The following is a 27,013-nucleotide window of genomic DNA, read 5'->3' as shown; positions in this document are numbered from 1 at the left end:
CGTTGTATTTTAATGTAGTCAAAGTATTTGTACGTTTTTTTATATCGTTGACGACACAGCTGCGTGTCAAGTAAAACTCCTATCGGAATCATCACTATCAATTTGGATTTCATATGTGGAGGAAGAGATTAAAAAAATGATAATCCAGGGTGTTACTTATCCTCTTTAGAGCCAATACCAGCTCTCTACTATTACCCTGGTCTCTTTTGTTTGTGCTTATGTCATATGAACAACACTGCAGCCAATCAGTGAGCTCAGCAGCTTTGCCCGGGTAGACGTATTGAATGACTGCAGCACTACTGATGTGAATTCAGCACTGCGGCCAAACAACAAGGATTGGGGCAGCAGCAGAAACCTTTTTTTATAGCTATTGTGGCCTATGAGAAAGTTTTCGGAGAGGGGACAACACCTTTAAAAAAACAGTCACAAGATTTGGCCCCTAAAAGCTGCGGCCACCATCACTGAGCTCTTATAGACAGCATTCTAGAATACTGTATAAGAGCCCAGGCCGCTCTGTAGAACGTAAAAATCAGCTTTAATTATACTCACCTGTGGGGTGGTCCGGGTGTCGCTGCTCTCGGGCCGGCGTCTTTTCTCTTCCTTCCATCGCCGTCCTCCTTCATAGCTCCGTGTCGTTGATGCGTCCTATGTCACCCACACAGTGTCCTATTGCGCTCCTGCGCAGGCGCACTCTGATGTGCCCAGCTGAGGGCAGAGCAAAGTACTGTAATGTACAGGGAAAGGTCAAAGACCAACCGCGCATGTGCACTATAATACTTTGATCTGTGCTCAGCCGGGCAGAGAGAAGTGCACATGTGCAGCAGTACAGGGGCAGTCTCTGTGTGTGTGATGTAGGATGCGTCATCCACACGGGGCTGGGAAAGAGGACAACGACTGCATATGATGGAGGAGGCACCGAACCGAGACCAGCAACGCCCATTGGACCGGACCACCCCACAGGTGAGTATAATTAAGGTCTATTTTACGTTATACAGTGCGGCCTGGTCTCTTATTTACAGTATTCTAGAATATTGTATATAAGGGCTCTTATGATGGTGGCCACAGGTTATAAGGGAAAATCCTGGGAATAACTTCCTTCTAAAGCTTAGGGTCTGACCAATGAAGAGACCACGGTTGCACCCCCTCACTCTTTCCTCTGCTTACGTGGTTCTCCTCGCCACCTTTCACAGCGCTCTCATTATCAGCTGTTTGTTGTGTTTTGGAAGACAAATGAAATGTATTCTCCGCCTGGCTGGAGAAACGGGTCACCACAATCCTGCCGCATGGAAAAGTGTTTCCACTGCATCAGCTCAGACATGGAAATGTTCTTTTCTACTCTCTTGCCGAGGTGACTGCTCCGGACCTTGAAATGATTTTCCGTGGCATCGTCTGAAATGAAAAGCAATAGATGAATAGATGATATAAAACTAAAGCGAGGATGAATAAATCATACTGGTAAAACGCGTGAGCGCTGCATCCTGTGAGATCTGTGATTGACCTTCAGTCCGGGGAGGATCATCTTAGGCTCCTTTCACATATCAGTTTTTTTGCATCAGTCGCAATCCGTTGAAATGTGAAAAAAAACGGATCCAGCGCTGGATCCGTTTTTTTCTCATTGACTTGTATTAGCAATGGATGACCTCGCATTTCATCCGTCGTACGACGGATCCATCAAAAATTGTCTGTGTGGCCGATGAAAGCAACATCCAAAGCAACGTTTTTTGTGACCGTTGAAAAAACGGACAGATATGTCGCCGTCCGTCTTTATTTAGAATGGAAGCCTATGTGCGCAGGAGCCATCGCAATCCGTCAAATGAGGGATTCCGGAGACGGACTTCATTTTTTGTAACTGAGCATGCCCAGTACGGATAAAAACCACTGTTAGGCTGGTACGACGGATCCGTTCTTTTTACAGGATCCATCGAATCAGTTGTACTGCAATCTGCGACAGATCCATCACATCAGTCACAAAACGGATTGTGACGGATGGAAAAAACTGATGTGTGAAAGAGGACTTAGGCCATGTGCCCACGGGACTATGTACCCGAGGATTCTGCCGCGTAAAACCTGCAGATTTATCAGCATTTTCTACATAAATCCACAGGTTTTAGCGAGTACAGACACTCCCCATGTTATCCTAGGAGACATGGGGAGTGCTGTGTCAATGCTGCGGAATGTGCGGCTGCGGAACATGCTGCGGATGTCCCGCAGCTGCACGTAACTGCATGTCAATTATTCCTGCGGAAATATCTGTAGAATTCCCGGCCCTTCACTATGGAGATAGAGGCCGGGACTTCCGCAGGTAAGTAGCATGAATGTCCGCAGGTTTACCGCAGATATTTCGCTGTAATACCGCAGCAATGCATAGCTGCGGATTCCGGGGAGCAGCTGCGGGAAACCTGCGGACGTACCTGCGGATATATCCACGGGGGCACATAGCCTTAAGGGAAGAGCCAGTAATCTGCAAACTGCATGACAATGTATAAAGTTACATGGGATCACCTGGCAGATGCTTGCTCTGTGCGCAGTCACATCCCAGCAGGTCGTGGGTTACACAGTCCGAGTCCTCGTGGAGGGTGAACAGATCTCGGAGTTCATCCACAGAAAAGCGAATATGATCTGATTTCTTGGCCAAATCCACAACCGCCCCGGAGAGACCTTGCTTACTTATCTGCCGCTGATAGATCTTCTCCTCTAAAGTTCCTGCAAACAGAAAGGATAAGACACAATTCAGACAGAGCATGAGGAATAACAGCATTTCTGCTCATTTAATATGACCTGTTCCCTGCATGTTCACCATTTTCCATCTGCAGGCGCTCGCTCTCTCTCTCTCTAATTTTCTGTTCTCTCTGAGCTGGTGAGTGGAGATTAACTTCTCTGACGACTCCCATAGACAATATATAGAGATGGATTCTTGCTCTGCTTGCTATGCCGCACATGGACAGAAGCAGCAGCATGGAGGACATTACGCGGCACTACTGAGCAGGGTGGCTGTGAATCTAGCACTGAGGAGGTGAAATAGGTGTCCTAGTGGCTGCAGCTCGATCTGGCTCCTTTCTCTACCTCCCTTCTCCGTAAAGTGTAATAAAAGCTGTAATCTGATCTCTCCGTGACCTCAGAGTCCACCGCTATAACCTTCAAGGAATTGAGCGGATTTTTTTGAAAGAATGATGAGATCAGGAGGAAGGGGAAAAAGAGGCTCATAAATGGAGAAAGAGGCAGATTACTTTGATGAGATAGATCACCACATTTCTTATGTTTTCTTGTACGATTGATTTAGACAAAGTCTGTTGCAATTACCATGATCATTTAAGACTTCAATTGTAAAACAGCAATAAAAGATCTTGCAATATATTGAATGATAAAAAATATATCTGAGGATGAGGATCTAAGAACTAAGGGAGAAAGTTGGTTGGTGATCGGTGAACCTTGTATAATATTGAATTATATGGATTTTCCAATTTAAAGCACCACTCCAGTGTTTTTGTATTTTAGCGCTGGAGTGGTGTTTTAAATCAAAGTCCCCTGCTCCCTGTCTGATACTCACCTGCTACTATTTTCATCTTTTATCAGCCCCACTCCGGTCAGTCTCCGGTGATTTGTGACCTGTTGGCAGCTCCAGTCTTCCATGGAGCGCGCCGGAGGTCAAAACTCAACACAGATGAGAGCCTGGCCCAGAGGTCAGCAGTTATGTCACCAGCACTTAATTCAAGTCTATGAGAGCCTCGTTCTGGCCTCATTCTGGCTCTCACAGACTTGAAATAACCCTAGAACGCATACCTGGAGCCTCGCACGCCTGCTAGGTTACTTGTTTTCTATTATAGATTTCTATGGTTGCGCGTTCTAGGGGTAAAGTGCTTGTGACATAGCTTCTGCCCTCCGGCCAGTCAGAAGTCACAGACACTAGATGGCGCCACGGGAGCATGAAGACACCGGAGGGTCAGTAAATGAATTGGGACAGGGGACTTGGATTTAAAGCACCACTCCAGTGCTGGAAAAAAATCCTGCTGGGGTGGTGCTTTAAAAAAATGGTCCCCAAAAGCCTTTATACTGGAAAAATACTCACCCTCCCCAGGTCCAGCTCTCTGCCAATGTTCTTATTGCTGTGTATTGGCTGCATCGGTGACATGTGGACAGTTCACATCACCGCTGCAGCCATCCACTGAGCTCAGAGACACTGCTGATGTAAGCGGCACGAGCCGTTGAGCTCAGTGATTGGCTGCGCTATCGATGTGATGTCACCATTGAAGGAAAAGCATAAAGAAGGGAATTTTGTTTACTTACTGTAAATTCCTTTTCTTCTAGCTCCAATTGGGAGACCCAGACAATTGGGTGTATAGCTTCTGCCTCCGGAGGCCACACAAAGTATTACACTCAAAAGTGTAAAGCCCCTCCCCTTCTGCCTATACACCCCCCGTACATCACGGGCTCCTCAGTTTTGGTGCAAAAGCAGGAAGGAGGAAAAGTTATAAATTGGTTTAACCCTTTAGTGACGGAGCTAATTTTCACCTTAATGACCAGACCAAATTTTGCAATTCTGACCAGTGTCACTTCATGAGGTTATAACTCTGGAACGCTTCAACGGATCCCGGTGATTCTGAGATTGTTTTTTCGTCACATATTGGACTTCATGTTAGTACCAAATTTAGGACAATATTTTTTGTGTTTATTTATGAAAAAAATTGAATATTGGCAAAAATTTTGAAAATTTAGCAATTTTCAACTTTTGAATTTTTATACCGTTAAACCAGAGATTTCTGTGACACAAAATAGTTAATAAATAACATTTCCCACATGTCTACTTTACATCAGCACAATTTTGGAAACAAATTTTTTTTTTGTTAGGAAGTTAGAGGGGTTCAAAGTTTATCAGCAATTTCTCATTTTTACATCAAAATTTACAAAACCAGTTTTTTAGGGACCACATCACATTTGAAGTGACTTCAATAGGCCTAGATGACAGAAAATACCCAAAAGTGACACCATTCTAAAAACTGCACCCCCCAAAGTACTCAAAACCACATTCAAGAAGTTTATTAACCCTTCAGGTGCTTCACATGAACAAAAGCAATGTGGAATGAAAAAAAGCAAAAATTAAATTTTACCTAAAAATGTTGCTCTAACCCAAATTTATTCACTTTTAGAAGAAATAACACAACAAAATGGACCTCAAAACTTGTTCCCCACTTTCTTATGAGCGCGCCGATACCCCACATGTGGTCAGAAACCTCTGTTTGGACAAATGGGAGGGCTCGGAACAGAAGGAGCAATATTTGAATTTTGGAAAGCAAATTTGGCTGAAATAGATTGCGGGCACCATGTTGCATTTACAGGTCCGCTAAGGTACCTAAACAAAAGAAATCCCTCACAAGTGACACCATTTTGGAAACTAGACCCCTCAAGGCTTCTATCTAGGGGTATAGTGAGCATTTTAGATCCACAGGTACTTCACAGATTTTGTTAACGTTACGTTGTCATATTGAAAATTTTAATAATTTTCTCAAAAATGTTGCTTTAGCATCAATTTTCTCACTTTTTCAAGAGGTAATTCCAAAAATTTGACCTCAAGGTTTGTTAACCACTTTTTTATGAGCGCGGTGATACCTCACATGTGGTCTGAAACCTTTGTTTGGACAAATGGGAGGGCTTGGAACGAAAGGAGCAATATTTGAATTTTAGAAACGAAATTTGGCTGAAAAAGATTGCGGGCACCATGTCGCATTTGGAGGTCCCCTAAGGTACCTAAACAGCAGAAACCCCGCACAAGTGGCCCCATTTTGGAAACTAGGCCCCTCAAGGAATTTATCTAGATGTTTGGTGAGTACCCTGAACCCTCAGGTGCTTCACAGAATTTTATAACGTTGAGCCATGAAAAAAAAAAAATAAAATTTTACCACAAAATTGTTATTTCAACCAGGTAGCTTTTTTTTTTACAAGAGTAAAAGGAAAAAATTCAGCATAACATTTATTGTGCAATTTCTCCTGAGTTTGGCGATACCTTATATGTGGTGGAAATCAACTGTTTGGGCGCATGGCAGGGCTCGGAAGGGAAGGAGTGCCATTTGACTGCAAAATTGGCTGGAATCAATAGCGGACGCCAGGTTGCATTTGGAGAGCCCCTGAGGTGCCTAAACAGTGGCGGTCCCCCACAAGTGACTTCATTCTGGAAACAAGACACCTCAAGGCTTTTATCAAGGTGTATAGTGAGCAGTTTGAATCCACGAGTACTTCACAGAATTTGATAAGCTTAGGTTGCCATATTGAAAATTTTCATTTTTTTCACAAAACTGTTGCTTTAGCATCAAATTTCTCACTTTTTCAAGCGACAACAACAAACCGTGGACCCCACAGGTTGTTATCCAATGTCTTATGAGCACAGGGATACCCCACATGTGGCCAAAAACCTCTGTTTGGATAAATGGGAGGGCTTGGAATGGAAGGAGCACCATTTGAATTTTGGAAAAGTTGAAATAAATTGCGCGCACCATGTCACATTAGCAGGGCCCCTTGGGTACCTATACATCAGAAAACCCCCACAAGTGACCCCATTTTGGAAACTGGATTTTATTCAGGAGTATAGTAAGCATTTTGAATCCACAGGTACTTCACAAAAATGTTGCTGTAGCAACAAATGTCTCACTGTTAGGCTCTGTGGCCATGATCCAGCGACACGGCATCTAGTACACAGTGTCAGCCTCCTGCAGAGATGTGAGTGTTGTCCACGGGAGAACGCAGCTGCCCAAGCCCACGATTTGGGTTCAGGCCGCTGTGGAGCTCTATGCTACCTGCAGAGAACACTCATCTCCGCAGCATAAATTGACATGCTGAGGCTCGGGAAGCTGCGCCACAGGTCGGTTTATGCTGCGGAGAAAAGAAGCACATTGGGCATGGGATTTCTAAAAATCCTTCCACTGTGCTTCTACTGCACAACGCAGCGTTATGGACACAGGGAAAACACTCTGCGCCCAAAACGCTGCAAACCCTGATTGTGGGCACACAGCGTAAAATGCTACAATGGATGAATGGATAGATGTCAAACAAATATAACGTCCCATTCCCCTGCATATTCTAAGCTGGCGCCCTTTAGTGCCTTTCATGTGGCACTAAAGGGTGCCTAGCCTTGTATTTAGCCCCCCAAAAAATTAATAATTAAAATAAACGACGTGGGGTCCCCCCTATTTTTGATAGCCAGCTAGGGTAAAGCAGACAGCTGTAGCCTGCAAACCACAGCTGACAGCTTCACCTTGGCTGGTGATCAATTTGGAGGGCTCCCCAGGCGTTTTTTAAAAAAAAAAAAAAACGTGGGGTCCCCCCCAAATTAGATCACCAGCCAAGGTGAAGCGGACAGCTGGGGTCTGGTATTCTCAGGGTGGGAAGAGCCATGGTTATTGGACTCTTCCCAGCCTAAAAATAGCAGGCCGCAGCCGCCCCAGAAGTGGCGCATCCATTAGATGCGCCAATCCTGGCGCTTCGCCCCAGCTCATCCCGCGCCCTGGTGCGGTGGCAGACGGGGTAATATATGGGGTTGATACCAGCTGTAATGTCACCTGGCATCAAGCCCTGGGGTTAGTGATGTCACGGCATCTGAACAGATACCCGACATCACTAACCCAGTCAGTAATAGAAAAAAAAAAGACAAAAAAAAAATTTATTTGAAAAAACACTCCCCGAAACATTCCTCTTTTACCAATTTATTGAAAATAAAGAAATTCCGGTCGCTGTAATCCATTTTGGAGGAGGTCCCACGCCGACTCTGGATCTTCTAGAATATGGGGGGCACGTTCAGGGAACGTATCCCCCATTTTCTGGAAGAGCAAGCTCTCCATGAGCAGTGTGGGTGCAGTAATCTGAGAATACTGCACTCACACTGCCCCGGTCCAACCTAGGGCAGTGACCTGCAGTAACCTCATTCCAGAATATGAGGGGCACGCTCACAGAACGTACCCCCCATTTTCTGGAACAGCAGCCTCTCCATGTGAGGAGTGTGGCTGCAGATCACTGCACTCACCCTCCCCCGGTCCACAGTGGAGCCTGTGCATCAGCGACGTCAGCAGGATCCCTGCTTGCAGGGATCCAGCTGACAGCCGCTGTCTGCGCATGCGCCGCCAGCATTGAAGAAGGAGGCGGCGATCGCGGGCCCGGAGCGGCAGACAGGTAACGTATAACCGGGGGCTTGGGGGGGGGGGGGTGACCTAGTGGGACCTGGGGACACCTTTCTGCCGCATGTGACGTGTCACATGCGGCAGAAAGAGCAGAATGAAGGCGGCCGCGCGCTGTGCGCTGCGCGCCGCCATCTTCCACGTTCCGGAGGGGGGAGGGGGGTGGTGGCTCTGGAGAACCGGAGGGGGCTCCGGTGACCAGAGGGCTCCGGTGGACCGGAGGAGGGGTCAGGGGGAGGACATTTCCCTCCGATCTGAAATGTTTGATCATTTCAGATCGGAGGGAAATGCTGCAGAGCCGGCGCCGGCGGCAGTTTTCTGTGCGCTTCGGCGCCATTTTGGATGTCCGGTGGGGGTAGGGGTGGGGGTGGGGGGACTCTCCGGTACCGGGGGCTTTGGGGGCACTAGGGGGTTAGATTTCTTTCTCATCTGACATGTTTGATCATGTCAGATGAAAAAGAAATCAGTTTTACCGGCCATTTCTTTTTTTTTCATGTGTTCGTCGGTATACGGTGTATACCGCCGATCACATGATCGGGGTCCAAAAAAAACACCCCGATTCATAATCTGGGGGGTCTCAGCTACCCCCGGTAGCTGAAACCCCCGAGATTTTCGGTCGCTGGGGGGCGCTACAGGGTTTTTTCGGGCCGCCGCTTTAAAGCGGCGGAACAGAATAAGTACCCTGTTTTGCCGCCGCTTTAAGTCGTACGGCCGTCGTTATGAGGTTAAAGTAAATTCAATCCGAAGGAATTTCGGAGAACTGAAACCATTCAACATGAACAACATGTGTACACAAAGAACAACAGCCCGAAGGGAACAGGGGCGGGTGCTGGGTCTCCCAATTGGAGCTAGAAGAAAAGGAATTTACGGTACGTAAACAAAATTCCCTTCTTCTTTGTCGCTCCATTGGGAGACCCAGACAATTGGGACGTCCAAAAGCAGTCCCTGGGTGGGTAAAATAATACCTCGTAATAGAGCCGTAAAACGGCCCCTTCCTACAGGTGGGCAACCGCCGCCTGAAGGACTCGCCTACCTAGGCTGGCATCTGCCGAAGCATAGGTATGCACCTGATAGTGTTTCGTGAAAGTGTGCAGGCTCGACCAGGTAGCCGCCTGACACACCTGCTGAACCGTAGCCTGGTGTCGCAAAGCCCAGGACGCACCCACGGCTCTGGTAGAATGGGCCTTCAGCCCTGAGGGAACCGGAAGCCCAGAAGAACGGTAGGCTTCGAGAATTGGTTCCTTGATCCACCGAGCCAGGGTTGATTTGGAAGCCTGTGACCCTTTACGCTGGCCAGCGACAAGGACAAAGAGTGCATCCGAGCGGCGCAGGGGCGCCGTACGAGAAATGTAGAGTCTGAGTGCCCTCACCAGATCTAACAAGTGCAAATCCTTTTCACATTGGTGAACTGGATGAGGACAAAAAGAGGGTAAGGAGATATCCTGATTGAGATGAAAAGGGGATACCACCTTAGGGAGAAAATCCGGAACCGGACGCAGAACCACCTTGTCCTGGTGAAACACCAGGAAAGGGGCTTTGCATGACAGCGCTGCAAGCTCAGACACTCTCCGAAGTGATGTGACTGCTACTAGGAAGACCACTTTCTGCGAAAGGCGTGAAAGAGAAATATCCTTCATTGGCTCGAAAGGTGGTTTCTGAAGAGCCATCAGCACCCTGTTCAGATCCCAGGGTTCTAACGGACGCTTGTAAGGAGGGACTATGTGACAAACCCCCTGCAGGAACGTGCGTACCTGTGGAAGTCTGGCTAGGCGCTTCTGAAAAAACACAGAGAGCGCTGAGACTTGTCCCTTAAGGGAGCCGAGCGACAATCCTTTTTCCAATCCGGATTGAAGGAAGGAAAGAAAAGTGGGCAAGGCAAATGGCCAGGGAGAAAAACCCTGATCAGAGCACCAAGATAAGAATATCCTCCACGTCCTGTGGTAGATCTTGGCGGACGTTTGTTTCCTGGCCTGTCTCATAGTGGCAATGACCTCTTGAGATAACCCTGAAGACGCTAGGATCCAGGACTCAATGGCCACACAGTCAGGTTGAGGGCCGCAGAATTCAGATGGAAAAACGGCCCTTGAGACAGCAAGTCTGGTCGGTCTGGTAGTGCCCACGGTTGGCCCACCGTGAGATGCCACAGATCCGGGTACCACGACCTCCTCGGCCAGTCTGGAGCGACGAGGATGGCGTGGCGGCAGTCGGACCTGATCTTGCGTAACACTCTGGGCAACAGCGCCAGAGGAGGAAACACATAAGGGAGTTGAAACTGCGACCAATCCTGAACTAATGCGTCTGCCGCCAGAGCTCTGTGATCTTGAGACCGTGCCATGAATGTCGGGACCTTGTTGTTGTGCCGAGACGCCATTAGGTCGATGTCAGCCTCCTTCGCACAAAGCATAAAAACTGAGGAGCCCGTGATGCACGGGGGGTGTATAGGCAGAAGGGGAGGGGCTTTACACTTTTAAGTGTAATACTTTGTGTGGCCTCCGGAGGCAGAAGCTATACACCCAATTGTCTGGGTCTCCCAATGGAGCGACAAAGAAAAGTGTGGAATAAGCCTGGTGAGATACTAAAAGCAGCATCACTTTATCTGAGTAATGGATTTATCTCACCCCAGTGCTGGATTCACAGCTACTCTGCTTTGTAGGTTACTGCTGCTTCTGAGCACGTGCTATGGAGACAGTGAGGAGCAGAGCCCCTGGGCACTTTATCCTGTGTATAGAGGACAATACAGAAGTTAGTCTCTACCCGCTAGCACAAGGGAAACTGGCATGCTGAAACAGAGCATGGAAAAACGTAAAAAATAAATAAAAGAAAGAGAATTTTGTTTACTTACCGTAAATTCTTTTTCTTATAGTTCCATATTGGGAGACCCAGACATTGGGTGTATAGCTTCTGCCTCCGGAGGACACACAAAGTACTACACTTAAAAGTGTAGCTCCTCCCTCTGAGCTTATACACCCCCTGGAGAACCAGATCTAGCCAGTTTAGTGCAAAAGCTGAAGGAGAATAGCCACCCACAAGTAAAAACAGAGCAAGAACCGGAAAAACCGGAGTCTCTGTCTACGACAACAGCCGGTGATAACACGCGGAACAAGAAACTGCCAACAGGCAACCGGGAGGGAGCTGGGTCTCCCAATACGGAACTATAAGAAAAAGAATTTACGGTAAGTAAACAAAATTCTCTTTTTCTTTATCGTTCCTATGGGAGACCCAGACATTGGGACGTCTCAAAGCAGTCCATGGGTGGGAATAAACAGAAAAACTGAGAAGTAGGCGGAGCCTAACTTCACAAGTGGGCGACAGCCGCCTGAAGGATGCGTCTGCCCATGCTCGCATCTGCCGAAGCATGAGCATGCTCTTGGTAGTGCTTTGAAAAGGTATGCAGGCTAGTCCAAGTGGCAGCCTGACAGACTTGCTGAGCCGTAGCCTGGTGCCTGAAAGCCCAAGAGGCACCGACAGCTCTGGTCGAGTGTGCCTTGATCCCCGGCGGGGGAGGCACCTGAGAACACAGGTAGGCCTCCGAAATGGTGGACCTGATCCAACGGGCTAAGGTCGGCTTAGAAGCAGAGAGGCCCTTACGCCGACCTGTGGTTAGCACAAAAAGAGAGGTGCACCGCCTAAGAGCAGCGGTGCGAGACACATAGATCCGGAGCGCCCGCACCAGATCCAGAGTATGCAACGCTTTTTCAAAGCGATGAACAGGAGCCGGACAAAAGGAAGGTAGGGTAATGTCCTGGTTAAGGTGGAAAGGAGAAACCACCTTAGGAAGAAAGTCTGGAGTCGGACGGAGAACCACCTTGTCTTGATGAAAAACCAAAAAAGGTGACTCTGAAGAGAGCGCAGCTAAATCAGAGACTCTCCTGAGGGAAGTTATGGCCACTAGAAAGACCACTTTCTGTGAAAGACGAAACAAAGAAACCTCCCTAAGAGGCTCAAAGGGGGGTTTCTGCAAAGCCGTGAGAACCAAATTGAGGTCCCAGGGATCCAAGGGCCGCCGGTAAGGCGGAATGATGTGAGACGCACCTTGCATGAAGGTGCAGACCTGAGCCAGCCGGGCGATACGCCGCTGGAACAGCACTGACAGAGCCGAGACTTGTCCCTTGAGAGAGTTGAGGGACAATCCCAGCTGCAGACCGGACTGTAGAAAAGACAGAAGGGTCGGCAAGGAAAAAGGCCAAGGAGAATGGCCGGAAGAGCGACACCAGGACAGGAAAATCTTCCAAGTCCTGTGATAGATCTTGGCAGAGGAAGACTTACGGGCCCGAGTCATAGTGGAGATGACTTCAGGGGGGATACCAGAAGCCGTCAAGATCCAGGACTCAAGAGCCACGCCATCAATCTGAGAGCCGCAGAATTCTGGCGGAAAAACGGACCTTGTGAGAGAAGGTCTGGACGGTCCGGAAGATGCCACGGCACCTCTACGGACAGATGGAGCAGGTCTGGGTACCAAGCTCGCCTGGGCCAGTCCGGAGCAATGAGAATTACTCGACGGCCCTCCATTCTGATCTTGCGCAGAACTCTGGGCAAGAGAGCTAGAGGGGGAAACACGTAGGACAGACGAAACTGGGACCAGTCTTGAACCAGAGCGTCCGCGGCGAAGGCCTGAGGATCGTGGGAGCGAGCCACGTAAACCGGAACCTTGTTGTTGTGACGGGATGCCATTAGGTCCAATCCGGAGTGCCCCACTTGCGGCAGATTGACTGAAACACTGCCGGATGCAGGGACCACTCGCCACTGTCCACGGTTTGACGGCTGAGATAATCTGCTTCCCAGTTTTCCACGCCTGGGATGCGGATATGGTGGACTTGGAGTCCTCCGTCCATTGAAGGATGCGTTGTACCTCCAACATTGCCAGGCGGCTGCGTGTCCCGCCTTGGTGATTGATGTAGGCAACTGCTGTCGCGTTGTCTGACTGGACTCGGATGTGCTTGCCCGCCAACAGGTGGTGAAAGGATAGGAGAGCTAGAAGCACAGCTCTGATTTCCAGCACATTGATCGAGAGGGCTGACTCGGACGGAGTCCAAGTGCCCTGCGCTCGGTGGTGGAGACATACCGCTCCCCAGTCGGACAGACTGGCATCCGTGGTGAGAATCACCCAGGACGGGGTCAGGAAGGAGCGCCCCTGAGACAGAGAGAGGGGCCGAAGCCACCACTGAAGAGAGCTCCTGGTCTGTGGTGACAGAGCCACCAACCTGTGCAAGGAGGAAGGCCGCTTGTCCCAACAGCGGAGAATGTCCAGCTGCAGTGAACGCAGATGGAACTGGGCAAAGGGAACAGCCTCCATTGACGCCACCATCTGACCCAGCACCTGCATCAGGTGCCTGATGGAATAACGGCGGGGCCTCAGCAGAGCGCGGACCGCCAGTTGGAGGGACTGCTGTTTGACTAAGGGCAACTTCACAAGTGCCGGCAGAGTCTCAAACTGCATCCCTAGGTACGTGAGACTCTGGGTCGGAGTCAGAGTGGATTTGGGAAGATTGACAATCCACCCGAATTGGGCTAGAGTGGCAAGAGTGAGCGAGACACTCCGCTGACAGTCTGCGCTGGATGAAGCCTTGACTAGAAGGTCGTCCAGGTAAGGAATCACTGCCAACCCCTGTAGGTGCAGAACCGAAACCACTGCTGCCATGACCTTGGTGAATACTCGAGGGGCCGTGGCTAACGAATTGGAAACGTTCCTCTCCGATTGCAAAACGTAGCCAACGCTGGTGAGAAACTGCAATTGGCACATGCAGATAGGCATCTCTGATGTTGATGGATGCCAGGAAATCCCCTTGGGTCATTGATGCAATGACTGACCGCAGAGACTCCGTGCGAAAATGCCGCACCTGAACATGCTTGTTGAAAAGCTTGAGATCCAGGATGGGCCGGAAGGAACCGTCCTTTTTGGGGACTAGGAAGAGATTTGAGTAGAAACCTCTGAACCGTTCCCGGGCGGGAACCGGCACAATTACTCCGTTGGCCTGCAAGGATGCCACGGCCTGAGAGAAGGCGGCGGCCTTGGAGCAGGGGGGAGTTGACAGAAAAAATCTGTCTGGCGGGCTGGAAGAGAATTCTATCCTGTAGCCGTGGGAGATGATATCCTGCACCCACTGATCGGAGACGTGTTGAAACCACACGTCGCCAAAGTGAGAGAGACTGCCACCGACTAAGGACGTTGCTGGCGCGGACAGATAGTCAAGAGGAGGCTGCCTTAGTGGCAGCAGCACCTGCGGTCTTCTGTGGACGCGCTTTTGTGCACCAGCTGGATTTTTGGTCCTTGGCAGTGTTAGTGGACGAGGCCGAGGGCTTAGAGGACGACCAGTTGGAGGAACGAAAGGAACGAAACCTCGACTGATTCCTACCCTGGACAGGTTTCCTGGTTTTGGTTTGTGGCATGGAAGTACTCTTCCCGCCAGTAGCTTCCTTAATAATTTCATCCAGCTGTTCTCCGAACAGCCGGGACCCAGCAAAAGGGAGCCCCGCAAGGTACTTCTTAGAAGAAGCATCTGCCTTCCACTCTCGAAGCCACAAGATCCTGCGGATAGCGAGGGAATTAGCCAAAGCTACCGCAGTGCGGTGAGAAGCCTCCAGCATGGCAGACATGGCATAGGATGAAAAAGCCGAAGCTTGGGAAGTTAAGGCAACCATCTCAGGCATAGATTCCTTAGTGAGGGAATGCATCTCCTCCAGAGAAGCAGAGATGGCTTTAAGAGCCCACACTGCTGCAAAAGACGGGGAGAACGAGGCCCCTGCCGCCTCAAATACAGATTTGGCCAGAAGGTCAACCTGGCGGTCTGTGGAATCCTTAAGCGAGGTGCCATCAGCCACTGATACAACGGTCCGGGTTGAAAGTCTAGACACCGGGGGGTCTACCTTTGGTGAATGAGCCCACTCCTTGACCACCTCAGGTGGAAAGGGAAAACGGTCATCAGAACCACGCTTTGGGAAGAGTTTGTCAGGGCAGGCCCTGGGCTTGGTCACAGCGGCCTGAAAACTGGAGTGGTTAAAGAACACACTCTTTGTCCTCTTAGGCGAGGTAAACTGGTGCTTTTCTGCCAGAGAAGGTTGTTCCTCTGATACTGGCGGATTGAGATCCAGTACAGAATTAATGGACGCAATCAACTCACTAACATCCGAGTCACTTTCGGACAGATCAATGGGGCACATGGAGGTAGTCTCCGAGCCCCCAGTAAAGGCATCCTCCTCATCCTGCGAGTCAGCTTCTGAAACCGAGCCGCGGGACAAAGGAGAGGGAGCCCTGCGTCTCTTTTTAGAAGGACGGGGCCTGGGACCAGATGATGAATCCTCTGTGAGCTCCGGTCCTGAGAGAGGCCTAGCAGCAGAGGCACCCTGCGACGGGGGCTGATGCATGCTCAGCAGAGTCCTGGACAGATGTCCCATGGAGTCAGCAAAAGACTGGGAGATAGACCTGGTTAAGGATTCTACCCAAGCCGGGGGTTCAGCCACAGGAGCCGGAGCAGCCTGAGAGAGCCCTGGGGGTGCGATTTCAGGCTGAGGCATCGTCAGGTTAGAGCAGGCATCACAATGTGGATAGGTGCTCGGTTCCGGCAGTAGGAGCTTACATGCATTGCATACTGAAAACAGCTTTGGAGCCTTGCTCCTCGTGTGTGACATGCTGCTGGAGTGAGGGCTCTGCCAGAATGACCCCCAGAGAGTATATACAGAAGGTCCACAACCAGAGGTTGTGGCTTACCAGACCGCTGGAGCGGTTTGTGTGCCCTCCAGATCCCGAAACCCGGACTCCCAAGCACCTCAGCAGGGATGCTGCAGACCAGTGGTGATCGCAGGGAAAAACGCTGAGAAAATGGCCACCGGAGTGAAGAGAGGGGGCGGGACTCACTCTGAGAGCGGGATCTGGAGGGCCAAAGAGATTCACAGGGGAGGAGACATGTACTCAGTGAGGAATGTCTCTCCCCTTTGTAAAACGGCCGCTGGGCGGAGCCGCACTGTCCCTCTGCATGAATGACATGCGAGGGCAGTGAAACCAAAGCCTAAATTTGAGCGGTGCGGCCGGCGCGCAGGCACCATCGGCGCAGTTCTCAGGCGACAGCCAGAGAACCCGCCGGAAATGTCATAAAAATCACTCAGCACACTCTCCCACAACAATAAAGTACAAGGGACCCCCATATATAAACGTCTCAGGTACTTAGCTTGCTGAGACGCAGGGTTCCCAGTCCCTGGGGATGAGTGCTTCGGTCCAGCAGGATCCTGAAGGGCTGCGGATGGAGACCGGTCTCATGCCAAGCATGGAGAACCGTGCTGGCTCCCACTTCAAGCCAGAGCCCCGGAGGGATGGTGAAGGAGCACGGCATGTAAGGCTCCAGCCTGGGAATCAACCTTAACAGCACCGCCGACACAGTGGGGTGAGAAGGGACATGCCGGGGGTCCAGGCTTGGACCCGCTTTTCTTCAAACTCTTTCCAAAAATGAAAAATCAGATGAGAATGCATGTGTGGATGTATGACCTCCTGAACACAAAGCGATAAACTGGCTAGATCTGGTTCTCCAGGGGGTTTATAAGCTCAGAGGGAGGAGCTACACTTTTGAGTGTAGTACTTTGTGTGTCCTCCAGAGGCAGAAGCTATACACCCAATGTCTGGGTCTCCCATAGGAACGATAAAGAAAAGGAAACTAAACAGCATAAAATGGCTAAAAATGATCCTAATCCTCTCACACAACGGCTCTTTCTGAAACAAGCAGGAGGTCCACCACAAAACACAAGATCTGGTAATACTTGTATATCAGGCAGTGTCACCAAATCATGACCCCAGCAATGCTGTTAAAATAAAGTTGACAACCCCTTCAAGAACAATATCTGACTCCTTGTGTATTTTTGCACTAAAAATGTTGTTAATATACTAACAGGCTTCTACCTGGCTTGGTGTTGCCACTGCAAACATCTGTACAAAGTGATCGCAATCGAGGGGGGCTGATGGAGTTAAGGAGGAAGCCATCTTCTTCTGTTAACCATCTAGATGCTGCTGTTAACCATCTAGATGCTGCTGTTAACCATCTAGATGCTGCTGTTAACCATCTAGATGCTGCTGTTGCTATTTACAGCAGAATCTAAGGGGTTAAATGGTCACGAACAGTACAAACACCAATGACAAATGCATCAATGTGACAGCTATAGTGTACAGCTGACATCGGGCGGCACGATTATTAATAAAAGTGTATTGACAGTTAAGATGTTAAGACCGTCCAGTTTAAAGATTACACTAACTACTGTATTAGTTGCATTACTTTGTACCTGAAATTTGTGCTGCAACTTTGATACATTTTTTGGAGCATTTTGGTGTCACGCCAGTAAACCATACCCCTCTTCAGTAAGGCCACACCCCACTGTAGATCAAGGTATTATTATTATCATTATTATTTATTTATAGCACACCATTGATTCCATGGTGCGGGTCATGAGAAGGGGGTTACATACAGAATACATATACAAGTAACAATACACAGACTGGTACAGAGGAAAGAGGACCCTGCCCTTGTACGCTTACATTCTATAGGGTATAAAAAAAATGGTATAAAATAATGTCTAAATAAATATGGGGGAAGTCATAGAAGACACATTCTTGATGCAATTTCTGCCAGAATTGTTCTGCATTTTGCTGGATACATAATTCCCATTGTGTGCAAGGGGGAAATTAGATTGTGAGCTCCACTGGGGACGGGCGGATGTGAATGGAGATTTCTGTGGAATTTGCTGCAGCCACATAACAGAGGAGAAATCTTGGAAGTTTAGTGGTTATTGAACTTCCAACCCTCGTCCTCACCTGGAACAGAGTGACTCAGATTAGATAACGGCAATAAACCTGAGTGATCTTCAGGAGTCACTAATCAAAATTTTTTTTCAGGTTCGAGGAAGGGATCCAGTGATTAGTAATTAAAATCATTGAAGACATTTACCTGGTGTCAATAGTTTCTGAGTGATCTGGAGAAATTCTTTCACTATGTGACCCGATTACCAGGCCTGCCCCCACATATAACCAGATTTTCAGGTCTGGACCTTATGTTATGCAATAACTAGGGTTGCCCCTTATGTGACCTAATTACATAGTTTGCCCTCCTATGTGACCCAATAACTAGGATTGCCCCTCTAAGTGACCAGATTAACACCCCACCCCATATATCCTGATCACCAGGGAGGCCTATGGCTATCTTAAGCTGCACATAATTTTTCATAGCTGCTGCTGAATGTATATTTTTCCAAAAGCGCTCCCTCCCGACTCCCCCGTACACAAGAGTGCGTGGGGTCAGCCGCACCCTCTGGCAGCCCCTTATCGTTCCTGAAAATAAAAAGTTTGAGCACTTAAATTTCAGCTGCCCGGTCCTTCTCTCCATGACACCTTCAGTCGGTGGACAGTACGGATGCCATAAACACATCAGATTGTTGGCCGATCCTGCCAAAATCAGTGGCTCCAGCCTACTTTCATCTAATATGTATGGGGGTCCTCACACTTCTGACCCTACACATACTGTAACACCTCTATATCAAGTTCTTAAAAAAAACTTTAGAAGTTTGCAGCCTGTATAAGTATATATAGTGTGTGTGTGTGTGTGTGTGTGTGTATGTATGTGTGTGTATGTATGTATGTGTATATATATATATATATATATATATATATATATATATATATATATATATATATATATATATATATATACATACATATATACATATATATTATATACACAGGATATATATGATATAATATATCTATATATACACACACACATATATATATATATATATGATTTTGTACTGACCCCGATCTCTGGACCGGTGTCATCTGCTTCCATGTCAGTTGCAAATACTGGAATTCAGTGGTAATATCTGTCTACATTACTTGGACAGTCATGATGTTGCAGGGTGTATAATACCGTCCTGATGACACACACATACAGTATATGGCAGCATTGTACCTGTGGTCAGGAGCCTGTATATATGGACAGTTCGCTGCTGACCATCTCTCCATACTCGAGCCATTGCCTGGAACACAAGACAAATTTGTTAATTATTTTTTACAATCAGTTTTATAAACAAAACATTAATTTCAGTGCGACTGACTCTGCTTTGGCTAAATCAGATCACGTTGCGATGCGAATTATAGGATCTGGCCCCAATTCATCAACGTTGTCCCTTTTTTGTTGTTTTTAGATATTTTTATCTTGGAGCTAAATTCATTCTGGCGACTTTCCTCTGGTCTTCATCAGTCCTCGTCATTTTTTATGCCCGCTCTAAACATTGTTTTGCAGATGGTTTTGTCCGCGTCATCATTTGGGACTTTTCGAAATGTCAAAAAAAAATAAATAAATACACAATTGTTCTCCGGGAACATAATTTTTCTTTTACGCAGGTGAAGAATAACCTGTGACATGTAAAAGCTTTTTGAAAGGGTTGAGTGAAATTTTACTCAGAAAATAAAAATTCGCATTTGCGTCACACATCGAGGTATAGGAGTGAGGAGAGGATTACTGACCGCGTCCACGCAACACCGGCCATAAGGAAAGGAGAACAGTGACACCTGGTGGTGGAAGTTCATATGAATCCACAATCCTAAAGGACGCTTTACATATTTGCCATTTCGAGATTCGCAAAATGTCAAATCTACCTAATTACACAATGATACGACAAGGAAGAGGAAAGTAACAGAACAGATCATAGAAAGGGTCTTTGGATGCCTATAAATAAACATTTTAAGTGTAGAATCCCAGCGTTTCTGGGCTAAAAACACTTAAATCAGAAACAAAAATACATAAAAAAAAAGGAAATTGTACTAATAAAAAATGCTGTAATAAGTGCAGGTGTAATTGTGTATTATGGTGTAGTCATCTGCAAAAAAAAGTGCATCATTTTCACATTGGGAACAGGTCTTGATTGTAAACTTTTTGGGGTCCAGGATGATCTTGTACAGATCATGAGATCATTATAAAGTCTACAGTGTGTCCACCCATATCCTGTCCACCGCCATTAACTTGAGAACGGCGGCAGCTATAGGCATAGAAGTGGTGTCTAGGTATAGTAAAGTAGCCATGCGCTACACAATGAAACCATCTATAGCGCCACCTGGTGGAAAACAACGGAGTTAGCATTTTTATTTCAAAAACTGAACGAGATAGAGAAAAAAGTGAATTACAAAATTGTAGGGCATCATCAATTGAATACGAATCGACATCTTGCATACAGAAATGCTATGATTAGAACGTGTAAAACTCACAAAGCTGCGGATGTGAAGCGATACCTCATGGAGACCTTCTTACAAGTCATTGGGTATGGTGGCTGTGTGGAGTGGCCTCCACGCTCACCTGACCTGACTCCATTTGACTTCTTTCTGTGAGGTTACATCAAACAGCAGGTGTATGCGACCCCTACACCAACATTGCAGGACCTATGACGACGTATCACAGATGCTTGTGCAAACGTGTCACTTACCATATTGCACAACGTGAAGCAAGATACAGTATGCTGTCCAGAGTCCAGATGTGCATTGCAGCTGATGGGGGCCACTTTGAGCATCAAAGTTAAATGAGCGCCATATGCGTGACCAGCATTCAATGTTTTGGGGGGTCATGGGTTTCATATCATAGCATTTCTGTATGCAAGGTGTCGATTTGTATTTAATTGATGATGCCCTACAACTTTGTAATTCACTTTATTTCTCAATCTCGTTCCGTTTTCAAGATAAAAATGCTAACTCCGTTGTGTTTCACCAGGTGGCGCTATAGGTGGTTTCATTGCGTAACACATGGTTACTTTACTATACCTAGACACCACTTCTATGCCTATAGCTGCCGCCGTTCTCAAGTTAATGGTGGTGGACAGGATATGGGTGGACACACTGTATATACCTATGAGCGGTTAATCAAAATTAACAGGACTTGTCTAGAAACCCTGAATGCACACAGTGGACTTACTGTAGTCCTGGATGACAGGGTTGTATTTTCTGCTTTTCCTTCCAGATTCACACATCCTTTATTCAGGATCCTAGTACGGACCGAACACGGAGACCTGTGGCAAGTTGTACATCATGGTCCACTCTTGGACCATGAATGTCGGATGTGTGAAGCAGACTTTAAAGGGAACCTGTCGGCTGATACATGGTGTCCAAACTGTGAGCTGCATGTACCAGCCACTGGCGAAAGGGAAGGGAAGGGGGAGATGGTGACCCCTGACCAAATCTACTGCTGGTCCCTGGGGTCCCTCACCACTATATACGTTGCACACCTATGCACCGAGCCGGACACCTGACCCTAGCTATCTCTAGTGCTGGACTCTAAATAGGTAACGGATGGGATGAGCTCTCAGTCAACCCAACTAAAAATTATATGTAAAAACTATAGAAGATACAAGGAGGACACAGGGGAAAAATCATGAACTACTTATCCACAGATGACTCAGGTAGAAGTTCAGCAGAGCTTCAGCAACGAAACCACAGAGGAGTATAAGCCACCTGCTTGCAACCAGAGCTAGAATAAACTGAACAATATATCCAGCACCAGTCCAGGGAAGATGGGAGTATATAAGCACAAGAGGACTACGGATAATCAGCAGCTGAGTGGAAGGATGAAGGGGAAGATGAATCCAGAAGGAAAACTACTATACCAACCAACGAATACTGAAAGCAGGGACAATACAAAGTCAGGGTGCATTCTGCACAGCCAAACGCTGTGATCTTCTATGGCCAGACACCACATGACTGACTGTCACCTGTTCCACACCCTGGTATGTTTCACTTTGAAACGCTGCGGCGTAAAAGAGCCTACCTTTAATAGCCACCGTGGACCAATGCGCACAGGTGACCTGTACAGGCGGATCCCCGGTGGCTTCTCCCCACCTGCTGACAGTGATTGACAGGTCTCTGCCTACGTGCACATATAAGCAGAGACCTGGCAGTTGGAGGGGAGCAGCTGCCGGGGACGCGTCTGTACGACTACTGCACAGCGCAGCGCAGGTCCAGGTATGTTTTTCTCTAAAGTTTGCAGCGATTCGGAGTGAAACATACCGGGCTATGTTCACACAGCCAGTGCCGGATACATGCGGCTCACAGTTTGGGCAGCACACGTCAGCTGACAGGTTCCCTTTAAATCCCAAAGGGTTAAAAAGCAACTATAAAATAATAACCAGGGTCTTGGCTACAAATCAGCATTGCCCCAACCTGTATATCATTAGCCGGATTCCAGTCGATGTCGTACAGGATGAGATGGCTGCCTCCGATCAGGTTCAGCCCCACTCCGCCGGCTTTGGAGCTCAGTAGGAAGATGAAGTCTGGAGAATACTTGCTGTTAAATCCGTCTACTATTTGCTGTCTGTGTGTGACCGGCGTCTGTCCGTCCAGCCTGGTGCACTTGTATCCATGCCGCCGACACATTTCTTGTAGGAGATTTAAGGTCTGAGTATAATTGGAGACCAGGACAACTCTGCAAGATGCAAGAGGACACAGCTGAATCCAATCCATCCATGCCCTGTGCTGCCTCCTGCCCCCCCCCAATCCTTCACCCCAAACCCCCACCAGATCCGCTCCATCCTTCTCACACATGCTGCACTCCACACATCTACTATGCTCCAAATCTAATCTACTGCTTCTACCATCTGTCAATCACCTTTATTGCCTAAATGCTGGCAGTGACCCCCAGGACTCTCCCCGACCAGCCGCTCCATATATCTCTGCGCTAAATGTTCCCAGACCTCCTTTCTGCAGCTGGTTACAAGTCCTCATCTGCAGCTCCCCCCATACCCTAGGTCTGACTACCCAAATCATGAGCCTCTTCATCAAGATTTTAGAAAGTGACCTGAAAACCGAACTCTTCAGAAAAGCCTAGACCCGAAAATTACCCAGATCCCACCCCCAGCTCCTGTCTCGTTGTAAGCCCTTGCGGGCAGGGTCTTGTCGCCGGTTGTACCGGTCTGTCACTTAGTAAGCTCAAGTCTATTGCATGGTTCTTTTCACTATATCAGGTTATCTATTTTTACCCATTTATTATAGAAAAAAATGGAGTATATGTCTGTCATTGTAACGCTGGCCGGCATCCATATATGACCAGCTACCGGCAGCGTCTACGCATCCATATATGACCAGCTACTGGCAGCATCTACGTATCCATAAATGACCAGCTACCGGCAGCGTCTACGCATCCATATATGACCAGCTACAGGCAGCGTCTACGCATCCATATATGACCAGCTACCGGCAGCGTCTATGCATCCATATATGACCAGCTACCGGCAGCATCTATGCATCCATATATGACCAGCTACCGGCAGCGTCTATGCATCCATATATGACCAGCTACCGGCAGCGTCTACGCATCCATATATGACCAGCTACTGGCAGCGTCTATGCATCCATATATGACCAGCTACCGGCAGCGTCTATGCATCCATATATGACCAGCTACCGGCAGCGTCTATGCATCCATATATGACCAGCTACAGGCAGCGTCTATGCATCCATATATGACCAGCTACAGGCAGCGTCTAAGTATCCATAAATGACCAGCTACCGGCAGCGTCTATGCATCCATATATGACCAGCTACTGGCAGCGTCTAAGTATCCATAAATGACCAGCTACCGGCAGCGTCTATGCATCCATATATGACCAGCTACCGGCAGCGTCTATGCATCCATATATGACCAGCTACCGGCAGCGTCTACGCATCCATATATGACCAGCTACCGGCAGCGTCTATGCATCCATATATGACCAGCTACCGGCAGCGTCTACGCATCCATATATGACCAGCTACCGGCAGCGTCTACCAGGTGTGCTGAAATGGCAGATATGGACCATTGTTAGGCAAAGAGATGCCATGAAAACAAGTTACCACCCCCGCCATTGTGTCATGGAAGGGGATCCAATGCGATGATGAACGGAGCCCACTCGGTCTGAGTTACCATATATATGCAGCATCTAATGAGATGAACTACAGGGACTGGAGTATCACCGATCACTACCATCCATTTCCCAGCTATGTGTTTCAGCTGAGCTCCTGCCACTGCCCTTATCCTCGCAGGGTCTGTATATTTTTGTAATTATATATATATATACGGACGCTGCCATTGTCCTGATGAACACAGAAGAGTCTTTAAAGGGAATCTGTCACCAGGTTTTTGCCAAGTTGCTGACTGTAGGGTAAGAACCCTGATTGCAGTAATGTGTCACTAACTGGGCTGCTTGTTGCAGTTTTGATAAAATCCTTGTTTTATCTGGTGCAGATCTCCCAGTTCACTAAATACTGAGCTGCATATAGCACCGCCTATACCATTAATAGGCTGCTTTCTGTGTACAATGTGCATAGGCAGAAAACTGAAAAATCAGGTGGGGGCAGAGTTATACAGAACTCTTAGGCTGTGTGCACACATTGCGTTTTTTACCGCGGAAACGCTGCGTTTAGACCCGCAGCGTTTCAGTGGCAAATTGCATGCTTTCAGCTTTCCCAGCAAAGTGTATGAGAAAGCCGAAAAATCAGTGCACACGCTGCGTTTCTAAACGCAGCGTTTTGGATGCCAAAAATCGGTGCGGAAAGAAAAGCAGCATGTCACTTCTTTTGTGCGTTGTGGCTGCGTTCTCTCCCCCATTGAATCAATGATGCGGGTCAGAACGCAGCTACACCGCAGTGAGCTGCTTTTTTGTTGCGGTCCGCGGCCTTTGTCGGCACGCCAGAACGCAGGCATTTACCTGGAAGTGAGGTCAAGAGGTTTCCTGTTGACTTCACTTCCTGGCAAAGTCCTGGAAAGCCCCCGGTGTCTCCAAAGTGCCCGCCCCGACCCCCCTCCCGAAAATCCAACATGGTCGCGCGCACAGTAGCGCACCGGCCGCCCTGCTCCTATGATTTATGTCGCATGTGCAATAACACATACGACAGAAAAATGCCCCCCAGGCCCTGCCAGGTGACCCCTTATTCCCCCCGGTATTCCCCCTTACCTGTCCGGTCGCAGCGCTGATCCCCCGCGGCCCCCTCCTCCTTCACAGCAGACGCCGGCCGGTCACATGAGCAGAGCAGCTGACAGCCAGCACTGTGTTCAGAGAGCTGTGCTGGCTGCTCGCACTCTGCAGCTGTGACCCGGGGAGAGTGGGTGCAGATTTTTGGCACCCACTCTCCTCAAATGGAGGGTCTGCCCTCCTAGAAAATGGGGGATACGTTCCCTGAACGTGCCCCCATATTCTAGAAGGTCCAGAGGCGACGTGGGACGTCCATATGGATTTCTGCGGACCCATTTTTTTCAAATTTTTTGATTAAATTGGAGAACAAGGGAATGATTTGGGGAGTGTTTTTTCTAATAAAAAAATTTTTGTCATTTTTTTTTGCTATTACTGTCAATTAGTTATGTCGGGTATCTAATAGACGCCGTGACATCACTAATTGCTGGGCTTGATGCCAGGTGACATTACACATCTGGTATCAACCCCATTTATTACCCCGTTTGCCAACGCACCAGGGCGCGGGATGAGTTGGGGCGAAGCGCCAGGATTGGCGCATCTAATGGATGCGCCACTTCTGGGGCGGCTGCGGCCTGCTATTTTTAGGCTGGGAAGAGTCCAATAACCATGGCTCTTCCCACCCTGAGAATACCAGACCCCAGCTGTCAGCTTCACCTTGGCTGGTGATCTAATTTGGGGGGACCCCACGTTATTTTTTTTTTCATTCTTTATATATAAATAAAAAAAAAAGCCTGGGGAGCCCTCCAAATTGATCACCAGCCAAGATGAAGCTGCCAGCTGTGGTTTGCAGGCTACAGCTGTCTGCTTTACCATGACTGGCTATCAAAAATAGGGGGGACCCCACGCCATTTTTTTCATTGTTTTTTTTTTTTTTATTGGATAAATACTAAGCTAGGCACCCTTTAGTGCCACATGAAAGGTACTAAAGGTGCCAGCTTAGAATATGCAGGCGGGGGTGGGACGTTATATATATTTGACATCCATTCATCCATTGACGCTTTTTAGGTTGTGTGCCCACAATCAGGGTTTGCAGCGTTATGGTCGCTGAGTGTTTTCCCTGCGTCCATAACGCTGTGTTGTGCAGTAGAAGCACAGTGGAAGGATTTTTGGAGATCCCGTGCCCACTGTGCTTCTTTTCTCCGCAGCATAAACTGACCCGTGGTGCAGCTTCCCGAGCCTCAGCATGTCAATTTATGCTGCGGAGACGAGAGTGTTCTCTGCAGGTAGAATAGAGCTAAAGTCCACAGCATCCTGAACCCAAATCGTGGGCATGGGCAGCTGCAGGAAGGCTGGCACTGTGTACTAGACGCCGTGTCGCTGGATCATGGCCACATAGCCTTAGGCCTCTTTCACACGTCAGTGATTCTGGTACGTTTGTGCTTTTTTTTAAACGTACCAGAATCACTGACATACGCAGACCTATTATAATGAATGGGTCTGCTCAGACATCAGTGATTTTTCACTGCACGAATCTCCGTGCGGCGTACCCGCGTGTCCGTGATTGCCGCACGGAGACATGTCCATTTTTTTCTGGCATCACTGATGTTCCACGGACCACGCAGTGGTGTGGTCCGTGAAACACGTGCCAGAAAAAAACGTGCTTTTAAAATAAAAATCATTTTAACTCACCCGGCTCCAGCGATGTCCTCTGCAGCCCGTTCTCCCTGCTGCTTCTGAGCCGGCTCATTATTGTCGCGCATATTCATGATGTGCGACACAGCCGACCCGGAAGCAGCTGCTGCGGGGGTCAGCGCCAGCCGGATGCTGCACCGCGGGAGCGATCAGCACCATGGAGAGCGGGAGCAGGAACAGGTGAGTTAATCTCTAAGTGCAATCACGGGCCACGGAGAACGGAGCCCGGATTGCACTTAGACAACCCATGTGTGTCGTGATTC

The 27,013-nt window shown here is 48.3% G+C and overlaps 1 protein-coding gene across 2 annotated transcripts in view; it reads right to left on the bottom strand.

The window, feature by feature from the left end:
• Window positions 1–272: 272 nt before the first annotated feature.
• Window positions 273–27,013, bottom strand: part of RAD54B (RAD54 homolog B) — a 136,954-nt gene continuing 110,213 nt past the window's right edge. For both annotated transcript variants that reach the window (XM_075353040.1, XM_075353041.1), the window contains 4 exons: window positions 22,333–22,594; window positions 19,100–19,166; window positions 2,503–2,703; window positions 273–1,389 (listed from right to left, as the gene is read on the bottom strand). In XM_075353040.1, the coding sequence (XP_075209155.1) occupies window positions 1,202–1,389; window positions 2,503–2,703; window positions 19,100–19,166; window positions 22,333–22,594 (718 nt within the window). In that variant the 3' untranslated portion in view covers window positions 273–1,201. The remainder of the gene's footprint in view (window positions 1,390–2,502; window positions 2,704–19,099; window positions 19,167–22,332; window positions 22,595–27,013) is intronic.

The sequence above is a fragment of the Anomaloglossus baeobatrachus genome, chromosome 6 (genome assembly GCF_048569485.1).
Source record: "Anomaloglossus baeobatrachus isolate aAnoBae1 chromosome 6, aAnoBae1.hap1, whole genome shotgun sequence".
Lineage (NCBI taxonomy): Eukaryota > Metazoa > Chordata > Amphibia > Anura > Aromobatidae > Anomaloglossus > Anomaloglossus baeobatrachus.
Note: the sequence above shows the minus strand (reverse complement) of the source record. Positions and strands in the feature narration are given on the sequence as shown.